The sequence below is a fragment of the Eulemur rufifrons genome, chromosome 9 (genome assembly GCF_041146395.1).
Source record: "Eulemur rufifrons isolate Redbay chromosome 9, OSU_ERuf_1, whole genome shotgun sequence".
Taxonomy (NCBI): domain Eukaryota; kingdom Metazoa; phylum Chordata; class Mammalia; order Primates; family Lemuridae; genus Eulemur; species Eulemur rufifrons.
Window position 1 is genome coordinate 26694716 of NC_090991.1, and position 13093 is coordinate 26707808.

At 37.6% G+C, this 13093-nt stretch overlaps 2 protein-coding genes across 2 annotated transcripts in view; both read right to left on the reverse strand.

Annotated features, from left to right (window-relative positions):
• PPM1E (protein phosphatase, Mg2+/Mn2+ dependent 1E) overlaps positions 1-13093 on the reverse strand; it is a 192136-nt gene that overhangs the window by 65705 nt on the left and 113338 nt on the right. The gene's annotated exons all lie outside the window — the stretch shown is intronic.
• LOC138391423 (large ribosomal subunit protein uL18-like) lies at positions 562-1525 on the reverse strand. The gene has a single exon (XM_069481113.1). The coding sequence runs from the start codon at positions 1487-1489 to the stop codon at positions 590-592; it is 900 nt and encodes a 299-aa protein (XP_069337214.1). The 5' UTR covers positions 1490-1525; the 3' UTR covers positions 562-589.

Sequence of the window (13093 nt, forward strand, 5' to 3'; positions counted from 1 at the left end):
CACGTAACATATTACTTCTGACACCAGACATGTGGGGTTTTTTTTTCCCCACACATCAAGCAATTCTCTAGCAGACACCAACTGGATGCCCTATAATTCAATCAGTTCTGACACTATCTACCTGGAGATATTGTCAGATCCCACAGGTTAAATTAGGGCTCAGTCCCACAAGACTGTCCCCACCTCAGATGCCAGCTGCAAATCCCAAGTTGTGAACTATACTTCTGATCAACTCGATATAAATTGAGGGTTCTCATGAGCCCCTCCTTGGGTTTGCTAGAGCAGCTTACAAAACTCAAACACTTTACTTACTATTGCTAATTTATTACAAAGGATATTTTAAAGGATACAAATGAACATCCAGATGAAGAGACACAAAGGGTGAGGTTTGGAATGGTCCCAAGCACAGGAGCTTCTGTCCCTGTGGAGTTAGGGTGCACTACCCTTCCCAGCACAAGGAAGTGTTCTTGTTCGCCAACCCAGAAGCTCTCTGAACTCCATCCTTTTCCGGGTTTTTTTTTTTTTTTTTCTTATTCAGTAAGTTTATTGTCTGTATTTGAAAATTTCTCATAAAAAATTGCTGTTTGGTTTAGCTTTCAGCAGCCCGTTCCTGAGCTCTGAGGAAGCTTGCCTTCTTTTGAGCTACCTTCTTTTGAGCTTTCTTCTGGGCAAGGGACATTTTGGGACGGTTCCATCTCTTCTTCTTAACTTCTTTCTTAGGCTTCTTCTCATAGACTGGATTATCTCGTATAGCAGCATGGGCTTTCTTATACATCTCCTCCATCATGTCTGGAGTAACATTGTTCTTTATGTATTGAGAGAACTGTTTCTTGTAAGCATCTTCATCTTCTTCCATTAGATAACGCATATAATCTGCAAGATTCTGACCCATGATGTGCTTCCGATGTACTTCAGCATTAAATTCCTTGCTTTCAGACTCATAACCAGGGAATCGTTTGGTACTGTGAGGGATGGACAAGCCTCCATCCACAGCTCCCTTCAGGGCCCCAAAGACTTTATTGCCAGTGGTAGTTCTGGCAAGGCCTGCATCCAAATAGCACGTAAAAGCACCAGGCTGGCCGTCAATGCTTTCCACATTGTATTCGTCTCCTGTTACTTCCACTTGGCCTTCATAGATCTTGTCCATGCCAAACCTATTGAGAAGCCTGCGGGCCAGCAGCAGGCCAGTACAATATGCTGCAGCATAATTTGTCAGGCCAACCTTCACACCATATTTTGGTAGTTCATGTGCATAAGCTGCGCAGACTATCATATCCCCTTCTATACGGGCATAAGCAATCTGACAAATGATATCTCTGTTAGTTACACGAACCATTATTCTGTATTTGGGTGTGTTGTACTTATTTTTATCCTGTATCACCAAGCGTTTCCAAGCATAGTAATCAGTTTTACCCTCTCGTCGTCTTCTGAACTTCACTTGGTATCTCTTAAAGTAGGCCTTATTCTTAACAACTTTAACAAACCCCATCCTGCCGAATAGAGACCCGCATTCGCGGCTCCACACGGACTTCCTTTTCGGGGGTTTTTATAGAGGCTGCATTATATAGGCCCAATTGATTAAATCATTGGCCATTGGTGATCTACTTAACCTTCCAGCTCCTCTCTCTCCTCCCGGTCAAACTGAAAGCTCCAACCCCATGATCCTGTGGTTGGTTCCTCTGGCAATCAGACAAGCCAACCTGAAGTTATCTAGAAACTACCAGTCAACAGTCATCTGTTTAGCATACAAAGAAACACTTATCACCTTGGAGATTCTAAGAGGTTTAGAGCTGTGTGTCAGAGATGGGGACAAAGACCAAATGTATTATTTTTTGCTATAAATCATAGTATCACACTAATCATCTCCTATAATTCTACTCTTTCCTCAATCCATTCCAGTCACACTGGCCTCCTTGTTATTCCTCAGATATACTAATTATGCACTTACTTTAGGCCCTTTGCATTTTACATTATTTCCTCTGCCTGGAGTGACTTTTCTTCAGATATTTATATGGTTCATACCCTCACTTCCTTCAAGTCTCTGCTCAAATATAACATTAGAGAGGATTTTCTTACCTACTTTCTTCAAAAAATACCTCCTTATTTTTTTTTTTTCCCCTGAGTCGACTGGACCTCCTTATTATCTTTATCATTACTGATTTGTGAACGACTGTCTGTCTCCCTCTTACCCCTCCACAGGGACTCAGTTTTGTTCACTGCTTTACCTTCAGCACCTAGAATAGCACCTAGTATATAGGAGGCACTCAGTAAGCATTTGTTGAATGAACAGATGACTTTATATTAAAAGCAGATAAAAGAAAAATCCCCTAGGGATATCTGCATTTTAACAAGAACAAAACCTTAAGCCAAAGGAATAAAATTCTAGTGTTGTAATGTCAGATATCATTATTAACCAGTAAAAAAAATGCAGCAAAACAGCCTTCAAATCCACTCCATTCTCTACTAAGATTCTCACTATCCTGTAGTACACTGGAAGGTGGTTAGATATTATTCCCTATTCCTGTGTTTCAGTGAAAACAGAGGAAAGAAATGTTTAGGGAATTATCTTAAAAATAGAGGGAAGACTTCCAGTTTCAGTTCCACTTGTAAGAAGCTTGGAAGGGGCCACTCCATCCTAACAAGTAAAAAACTGAACAAACTGAAAAATCAACAACTCTTCTTAGATCCTTAGGAGAAGTGGGGTCACAGGGTGCTCCTAAAATTAGAGAGAAAGATAAGTGTATACAGATAAACACAACATACCCAAGCAGAGAATCCATAGGAAGCAATGCAGGGATAGAAAAACCTGAACTGTAATTGACAAACTGCTGTAGGCTATGTATGGAAAAATCTGAGAGTTAAAAACTCTAGGATGACCCAGTCAGAAGGGAGCCCATACTTTTATGAGGTTTACCTCCAGAGCTCTCCCAGGTCCTTACAGCAAATATCAGAGAAAAACCCCCTCATGCATCTGGCAAGAGGAGAGGAAAAGGAACCATGTTGAAATATGGCAGAACATAGCCCGGGCTAGAGTGAGTGCCGTGGCGTCAGCCTGGCTCACAGCAACCTCAAACTCCTGGGCTCAAGCAATCCTCCTGCCTCAGCCTCCTGAGTAGCTGGGAGTACAGGTGTGTGCTACCATGCCCAGCTAATTATTTAAAAATTTTTTATTTTTGTAGAAACAAAAGTTGGTCTCAAACTCCTGGCCCCAAGTGATCCTCCCACCCCAGCCTCCCAAAGTGCTGGCATTACAGATGTGAGCCACTGCACCAAGCCTCACAATGACTTTTTAGATGCAACACCAAAGACATAATCCATTAGAGAAACAACTGATAAGCTAGACTTCATTAAAATGAAAAACTTGTGCTCTGCAAAAAGACACTATCAAGAGAATGAGAAGACAAGCCACAGACTGGGAGAAAATATTTACAAAAGACACATCTGATAAAGACATGTTATCCAGGCTGGGCAAGCTGGCTCATGCTTGTATCCCAGCACTTTGGGAGGCAGAGGTGGGAGGATCACTTGAGGCCAGGAGTTCAAGACCAGCCTGAGCAACACAGCGAGACCCTGTCTCTACACAAAATATAAAAAATTAGCTGGGTATGGTGGCGTACACCTGTAGTCCCAGCTACTCAGGAGGATGAGGCAGGAGGATTGTTTGCACCCAAGAATTTGAGGTTGCAGTGAGCTATGATGATGCCACTGCACTCTATCCTGGTGATAGAATGAGACCCTGTCTCAAAAAAAGGACCTGTTATCCAAAATATATGAAGAACTCACAAATATCAGCAATAAAAAAAAAACAAACATGATTAAAAAATGAACCAAAGACCTTAACAAAGACTTCACCAAAGATATACAGATGGCAAATAAGAATATGGAAAGATGCTCTACATAGTATGTCATCAGGGAAATGCAAATTAAAACAACTATGATGTATCACTCACTATACACCTATTGGAATGGTAAAAATCAAAAAAAGGATGTGGAGCAACAGGAATTCTCATTTATCACTGGTGAGAATGCAAAATGGTATACCCACTTTGGAAGGCAGTTTGGCAATTTCTTACAAAACTAAATATACTCTTACTATATATACAATCCAGCAATGAGTTGAAAACCTATTCCCACACAAAAACCTGCACGTGAGTGTTCATAGCAGCTTTATTCAAAATGGCAAAACTTGGAAGTAACCAAGATGTCCTTCAGCAGATGAATAGATAAGTAAACTGTGGTATATCCTAAGAACAGAATATTATTCAGCACTAAAAAGAAATCAGCAATCAAGCTAATTTATTTGATATTATTGAATAAAAGAAGCCAATGTGAAAAGTCTCCATACTATATGATTTCAACAATATGACATTCTAGAAAAAGGCAAAACTATAGGAGACAATAAAAAGATCACTGATTGCCAGAGGTTAGGAGGCAGGAAGGGGTGAATAGGCAGAGTGCAGAGGATTTTTAGGGCAGTAAAAATAGTCTGTATACTATAATGGCAGACATATGTCATTATAAATTTGTCCAGACCCATTGAATGTACAACACCAAGAGTGAAGCCTGATGTAAACTATGGGTTTTGTATGATAATAATGTATCAATGCAGATTCATCAATTGTAACAAATGTACCACTCTGGTGGGACATGTAGATAATGATGGAAGTTATGCACATGTGAGGGCAGTAGGTATATGGGATATACCTTTCTCTCAATTTTGCTGTGAACCTAAAACTGTTCCAAAAAAATAGAGTCTTAAACAAGTAAAAAGCAGAAACAAACAGGAAAAAAAACAGAAGGAATTAATATGATCTCTATGATCAGAGTCAAAGTAGGAAATTAAGCCTCATTTTTGAATGTGTACGTTATGGAATGGACACCCTCAAATAAACAACTCTGGAATGGTGTCATTTTTAAATATGAAGGGCTATGTACCTAAAAATAATTTCTCAGATTTGATAGGGGCATATGTTATTCAAATAATACAAACAGTGCCAAATCATATTATACAGTATTCTTTAACTTAGAAGACCAGAGTCTATGGGCTAGTTTTAGTTCTGACAGTCACATTAACATCCACATATTTCTAAAGAATGTTGTATAGCATATGGCATGGTATCTCAGCTGTACCTACAGCTAAGCATCACAAACTCAGGGTGTTCTTACGTCAGCGGGCCAACTGCTTCCACTCACTATATCACATTTCTACTCTCTGCCAAACTGTTTATGTATAAGGCAAGCCTGCTAAAAATGAACTAAACTGGTTCTCAGAAGCATAAAGTGTTTTATTATAATTAAAACCCAGGGTACAGCTCAGGTGAACTCAGCAGTGTCAAGATAACCAAAATTACTAACAAAACTATGCCATCCTACATGTTCTTGCTTCAGGTCATTATAACAGGTAAAAAACCTGATTAATCATTATATTTATTCAACTAATAGTCACTATCTGTAAACATATAGGATGATCTTGTGCTGTGGAGCATAGGAAGATATATAACCCATTGACTACCCAAAAGCGGTTTATAGTCCATTGAGAGAATTAAAACATCATGCTAATTTACAAGTCTTTCTTACATATTTCATTCAGCAGGCATGGCATGTACTATCTTCTTTATTTGTCAAATGAAGAAATTTTACCAAAAGAAAGAAATTTGAGTTGAAAGAGGTTGAGCATCTTGTTCAATTACAGAGAGTAAGTAGTACAGTAGTATAGTCCTAATCTATGGGAGATCAGAGGAAGGAGAAATCACTTCTAACAAGGGCAGCAATTTTTGTACTACTGACTGACATTTTTACACTTTGAATCTGATTTACAGGTTTATCCTTCAACAGACTTAATTCTGCCAAAAATCTAAAAGGTCTTTCTCACAGGTACACTACTATCCTTTCCCCAAATAATCTGCTTATCTAGAAGATTTTACCAGCTCCAACTTCATAGTTAAAAGCATTGACTTTGAATCTGTATTAAAATCTGCATTCTGACACCTACTATCTGTGTGATCTTGAATAAATCACTTAAACTCTTAAACTTTTCATTCATCTGTAAAATGAGCCTACTGCCTACCTTTCAAGGACGGTTCTAAGAATTAAATGACATAATTAATACATAGTACTTAATATACAGAGCTCCAATATTTAGTATTATATGCCTGATTTATAGTAAATAATAGATAATGTTCATATTATTTCCATTTCCTATGGTGGTAACTGTGTAGGATTTTATTCTTTATCAACTATAATTCATCCTTTTTATCTTCTATACTTAGTTTTATTAATATTAGCTCAAGAACATTTTTGAGGATCTGCTTTGTGCTCTGCCAAACCATCAATCCTACCCTCACTCCAGGCCTTTTATCAAAATGTGTAATCATATTATTTGTTTTGATTTATTGTCTGGCTTCCTCCTTTAGAATGCAAATGCAATAAAAGCAGGGACCTTATTTTTTTTACTCACTGCTTATCCCTAGCGTCTGGTAAATGGCAGTAATGAAATATTTGCCGATCCACTGACTGAATTAATTAATTAATTAATAGGACATGGTCTTTTCTCTTAATCTTAGGGTCTTATTGGGAGGATACACTAAACAGATAATCTGAATACAAAATGTAAGAGAGACTTACGAACTGGATGCTATAGAAACCCAAAAAATGGCCAGGAAAGTTTCCTGGAAGAGGTGGTATCTTAGCTCTTTAAAATACATTTTGGCTGGTCTGAGTGCAGTGGTGTTTATAATAAATTGATCACAACCAGTTACAGATTCCTTTGTTCCTTCCCTACTCCCACTGCTTCACTTGACCAGTCTTAAAAAAAAAAAAAAAAAAGGAAAGAAAGAAAAAAAAAATACATTTTGCTTTGATTCTTAAGTTCAGCTTGCTCTTTTCCTCCAGTGCAAAAAAAAAAAAAAAAAGCCAACTAACATTTATTCAACCTTTATAATGTTTCAGACACTATTTTAGTGGTTTTCATTTAATGACTCATTTAATCTACAAAACAGTTCTATAAGATAGAGATACTATTGTAGGTGAGGAAACTAGCATAGAAACCATAGTAACTTGCCAAAGGTCACATGATTCAATATCAGGCATTTTACTCTTAGGCATTCTAAGGAGTTGCCTCTCAAAATCAATCAAAATGCTTTTTTTAAATGACAGAAAATAAAATTGGCCTTATAAGGAAGTTTTCTTCTATAAGGAAGAAATTTAAATTAAGAACCTAGCTAGGCCGGGCGCGGTAGCTCACGCCTGTAATCCTAGCACTCTGGGAGGCCGAGGTGGGCGGATCGTTTGAGCTCAGGAGTTCGAGACCAGCCTGAGCAAGAGTGAGACCCCATCTCTACTAAAAATAGAAAGAAATTATATGGACAGCTAAAAAAATATATATAGAAAAAATTAGCCGGGCATGGTGGTGCATGCCTGTAGTCCCAGCTACTTGGGAGGCTGAGACAGGAGGATCCCTTGAGCTCAGGAGTTTGAGGTTGCTGTGAGCTAGGCTGACGCCACAGCACTCACTCTAGCCTGGGCAACAGAGTGAGACTCTGTCTCAAAAAAAAAAAAAAAAAAAAACCTAGCTACAAGGTACTCATTTTCTAAAGAGTGGTAAGTTCTCACCCAATGCAGTTTTCATACTAATCCTGTAATTCAAATTTCCCATAACATTATTCTTTATCTCAATATATTCTCTAAAGAGGATTATATGATTTAAAATAATAGGTCAATGGAATTAAGTACATACTCATAGTATTAAAAGAGAGAAAAAGATTTTAATTGTCATTTACCTTGTTTTTTTAATAACATTGTCATTGAACTAACAAGGGAGTTTGCCTTGGTTGTACATATGAGACAACTCCCATAGAAAAGGGGAACTTCTGGCTCTAACAATAAGCCTTGTATTTATGGAAAATTCCTACATACTGACTGATCAACCAAAATTTGTCCCATTTGTCCTTTACTCTTTGTAAGAAAGACAGCACTCCAGGAATCATCCCTACTCTTTCGTGCATCATCCATTTCCCCCTTCTCTAACAGGTTATTCTATCAGCATATAAACATGCTATAATACCTCTAATTTTTAAAAACATTAAAAAATTTCAAAAGACTATTATTTCACTATTCCCCTCTGCAACACAATTCCTTGAAACAAATGTTTACACTTACTGTCTTTACTTTCTTTCTTCCTGTTTTCTCTTGAACCAGCTGTTGTTCACTGAAACTGTTTTTGTCAAAGGTCACCAATAACTTACCAATCTAATGATAATTGCTCAAATCTCATTTTATTTGACCTATTGGTAGCATTGGACACAATTGATTTATCCCCACCTTCTTGACACACTTTCTAGGCCACTACTTGGTTTCTTTATTAAATAGTGATGTCCTTCTCATTCTTCTTTGCTGGTTTCTCCTTCTGTTCCTGATTTCTAACCATTGAAATGTCCCAGGTCTCAGTCCTTCAATCTCGGTTAGTCTCTATCTACACCTACTCTTTAGATGATCTATCTAGTCTCCTGGCTTTAAACATGACTATTTCCTTATTATTCCCTAATAATACTTACTTCTAGCCCAGACTTCTCATCTGCTCAGGCCTCTATTTCCTCATGCTTACTCAATGATTAAACTTGGAAGTCTAACATACATTCTAAACTTGATATAACTAAAGCCAAACTCCTCATTTCCAGCTCCCAAATTTACTCCTCCCACAGTCTTCTCAAGCTCAGCAAATGGCAATTCCATTTATTGACAAAAGCCCTGAGGTCACCCTTAATCCTTCTTTCTCAATCCTGTAACAACAAGTACTGCAAAAACTATTGACTTTTTTTTCCAAAATATATTTATTGTGACCACTTCTCACCATCACTACAGCTATCACCCTCTCCTGTAACAGATAGTCTAATAGCTGGAATCTGCCTCCACCACAAACTCAGTCTGTTTTCCATACTGTAGCCAAATAGAGCTTTTCTAAATGTAAGTCAGACTCCAATGAAATGATAAATTAAAGCAAGAATCATTAATGGATGTCTAAACCAATAAATGAAATTGTGGCACTGTAGTTATATAAAAGAATATCCTTATTTTTAGGGATGAAGTATGTGATGTCTGCAACTTACTTCCAAAAGGTTTAGCAAAAATAGATAAATAGACAGATATAACAAATACGGCAAAAGTGCTAATGGTTGCTAAAACCAGAGAGTGGGCAAATAGAAACTCATTGTACTATTCTTTCAATTTTTTTGAATGTTTGGAAATTTTCATATTAAAAAGTTGGGAAGAAAATGTCAGTCAAATTATGTCTCTCTCTGCTCAAAACCCAATGGCTTCCCATTACATTCAAAGTAAGAGCAAAGTTCCGACAATGGTCTACAATGGCCTAAATAATCCAGTTCTTCTCTGCCCGCCCCCCCCCATATCCCAACCCGTAGCCCTAACTATCTCCATCACTCACTTCTTTACAAGCACACTGTCACTGTTTCTCAAACACATAGGGCACTCAAGAGCTATGCCTGGCTAATTTTTCTATTTTTTGTAGAGATACGATCTAGCTATGTTGCTCAGGCTGGTCTCAAACTACTCAAGTACAGTAAACTGCTAATAAGCAAAGATCATCTTAGCCCCAATTCTTACATTTCCTGACTCTCAGCTGCCTAAATATTACCTCTGCCCAAAGATCTTGTCATTACCAGAAATTGCCCTGCCTCCAAAATTATTAATTCATACATCCCACTAATCAGCCACAACCTCCTATCTTCCAGGTTCATTTGTTCAAGTATGCTACTTCAGGTTGGGCACAATGGCTCCCCCCTGTAATCCCAGCGCTTTGTGAGGCCAAGGTGAGAGGATCACTTGGGCTCCAGAATTCAAGGTTGCAGTGGCAGTGAGCTATGATTATGCAACAGAGCAAGACCCTATCTCTAAAAAAGAAAAAAAAAAAAAAAAGGTGAGGGAAAATAAATTCAGCTGGTTAGATATAAATTCAACTCACCTGTATGGTATTTCATAATAATTAAAAGTAGATAATCATCTCCTTTTCTGGAAAGATTTATATTCTTCTGCCACTTCTTCCAGTTTAAATATGGAATAATGAAAACAAAGTGGGTTATATTTGATGTATCTCAAGCACTGTAAGTTTAAGTGATCATTATTATTTGCTCCTCACCATGTGGCAAAGGCATTTGCTGGCACTAGAATTTTGGCAACACAAAGTTTGTATCTACTTGATGAACAAGTAAGAAATGTCTCAACTGCAAATTATTTTATTGTTCTACATTATAATTTTAACTGGATTTTGATTTACTTATGGAATTAAAAAGCACCCAGGATATATTAGTATTTGTTTGGCTGTAGAATGCTACATTATCTGATGAACAAAGGGTAAAGTGTAAAGAAACTGTACTTGATAGCTGTTTAAGTTGTCGGTACCAAAATGTAGTCACTTATGTCAAAACCCTAACAAAATGGAGCCAGGAGACCATAAAGGGGAGCTTTCATGTCAGTTTAAAGTTATCTTCTTTAACAGTGGAAAAATCATTGTTTTGGGTTATAAATGTATTAATATGGTCATTATAAAAACATAGGTAATATAAGAATAAAAAATCGATCTGTTGGCGTTCTGTATGAAATAATAAAAGATATATAGGTAAGACATACAAAATGTAAAATGAAGGCCATAAACACTTAAAAAATTTTAGATTAGATTATCCTACTCCCTAAGAATTTTAATGGTTCTTCACTGTATAGTTTAAGCAGTATCATAGCTATTGTTTCTCTTACCTTCCCACTAGCTGCAATAAAAAAAAAAAAAAATAAGCATACCATCTATAAATATTGGTTAAATTAATGAAGTCAAAGACATTACCCTGCTTGCTCTGAACAGGGACACAGACTAATTAATCAGCCTTATTGGTAGACAAATGGTTTAAATTAGCTTTTCCAGTTGCTGAATTTTAAAATACTTCCTAGTTGTAACTGATTTTTATTATGTGACATTTGACTGTACCTGGTTGTTAGAACTATCTTTAGAATAAGCAGCCAGATCTATGGGAAAATGTACAATATTTAGAAGAACACAGAGAATAGGAGAGTCAAGCAGAGAATAGGAGGAGTGTCTGGAGACCAGTGGGAGATGGCACAAACACAGATATAGTTTCAAAACATCAGAGATGTATATTTACACAATTTCCCCCATCCTACTATGTTAGATGGTACAGGATTCCTCCTGTGTTCAGGTTCCTCTGTTTAGGGTTTTCTGTGCCACTCCTGCTTTACACTAGTGTGGAAAGTAAAAGGTGTGTTCTAATATTCTTGCAATAAAAATTCCGTTGATTAACAACTATTTAAAGACACTTCAAGAGGGTAAAGAGAATACTATTGATTTCTCTCTGCTTGATACTCCGTTAATCTGGAAAGCCAAAATGATTTGGTTGTTTCCTAATAATACCATTAAAGAGGAAAGAAGTCCATTTTTCAGTTAACACTGAAATTTACCAGAAGATCTAATATAAAATGATTTTTATTATCTTAAGTTTGTTTTAAAAAAATTGCTCCTGAGTATCAATAAATCATATCCCTATATATATTTACATGTCTCAAAATAGTCTACAGCACCCAAGTTATATTGGTATTTGTTTGACTGTATAATGCTACATTATCTGATGATCAAAGGGTAAAACGTAAAGAAACTGTACTTAATAGCTGTGTAAGTTGCCAGTACCAAAAGGTTGTCACTTATGTCAAAACCCTAACAAAATGGAGTCATGCACAAATACCTGTAACAGGTCTTATCACAAGACATTCCTGCACATAGACCAGAAAAAGGACTCATTGCAAGAACTTCCTCAAAATTGCAGTACTCCAGAGAGGCTGCCTACACAAGGATGCTTGCCTAGCAATGGCTGTCTCTCCACCAATGAACAAAAGCTAACTCCTACAATGGGCTTCTGTGCTCTACAGACTTTGTTTCAAAGCAGCTTATGTGGACTTCTCTTTGTCTTAAAAATCTCCCTTTTGCCCCAAGTCCCTCTGATATGCCTATGATCCGTCACAGCACACATATCCCAGATTGTAGTCCCCTGCTATTCCCAAATAAACTCTTTGCTTTGGAGAGTCATTCTCTCTGTCACTCATTTTAAGGTTGACATAGGTAACTGGAGAAAAGTTTTAACAAATGGTTAGGGCAGAATGACTAATTATTCAAAATAATTCTCAAGTATTCACATAAATTTTGTCATTTTCGTAGTGTGACACAACAACAAAATATATATATATGGTTTCTGCCCCTGTTTGTTGGAACACAGCTCCTAAAACCCTTGGAATCTCCAAAGTGATGTCTTTTTGTATGCTAACAAGACGACTTGGAGGCTTGGGCATGCTAAATAGCCTCAGTATGGGAGCTGGTTGCCAGGTGAAACAACCAGGTGATAAGAGTGTTGGAACTTTCAGCCCCAACTCTTGTGACCTCCAGGGAGGGAAAAGGGGTTGAAGATTGAGCTAATCACTAATGGCCAATGATTTAATCAATCGTACCAACATAAGGAGGCCTCCATAAAAACCCAAAACAACAAGGTTCAGAGAGCTTCTGGGTTTTGAAATACATGGAGGTGCGGAGAGGGTGGTGCACCCAGAGAGGGTGGGGAAGCTCTGCACCCCTTCCCCATACCTTGCCCTATGCATCTCTTGCATCTGGCTGTTCCTGAGTCATATTCTTTTAAAATAAACTGGTAACACAGTAAGTAAGCTGTTTTCCTGGGTTCTGTGAACTGCTGTAGCAAATTATCAAACTCAAGAAGGGGGACACGAGAACCTCCAATTTGTAGCCAAGTTGGACAGAAATTGTGGGTAACCTAGGGACCTGCTACTTATAACTGGCATCTGAAGTTGGGGGCAATCTTGTGGGACAGAGCCCTTAAGCCATGGAGTCTGCACTAACTTTGGTTACTGTCAGAATTGAATTGTAGGACACCCAGTTGGTGTCTGCAGAGAATTGGAGAACTGTTTTGTGTGTGAGAAACCCCTACACATCTGGTGACAAAAGTGAAGTACTAAGAATAGTAGAGAAAAAAAGTTGTTTTCCTATGCACATAGTGTAGGTTTATAATGAATC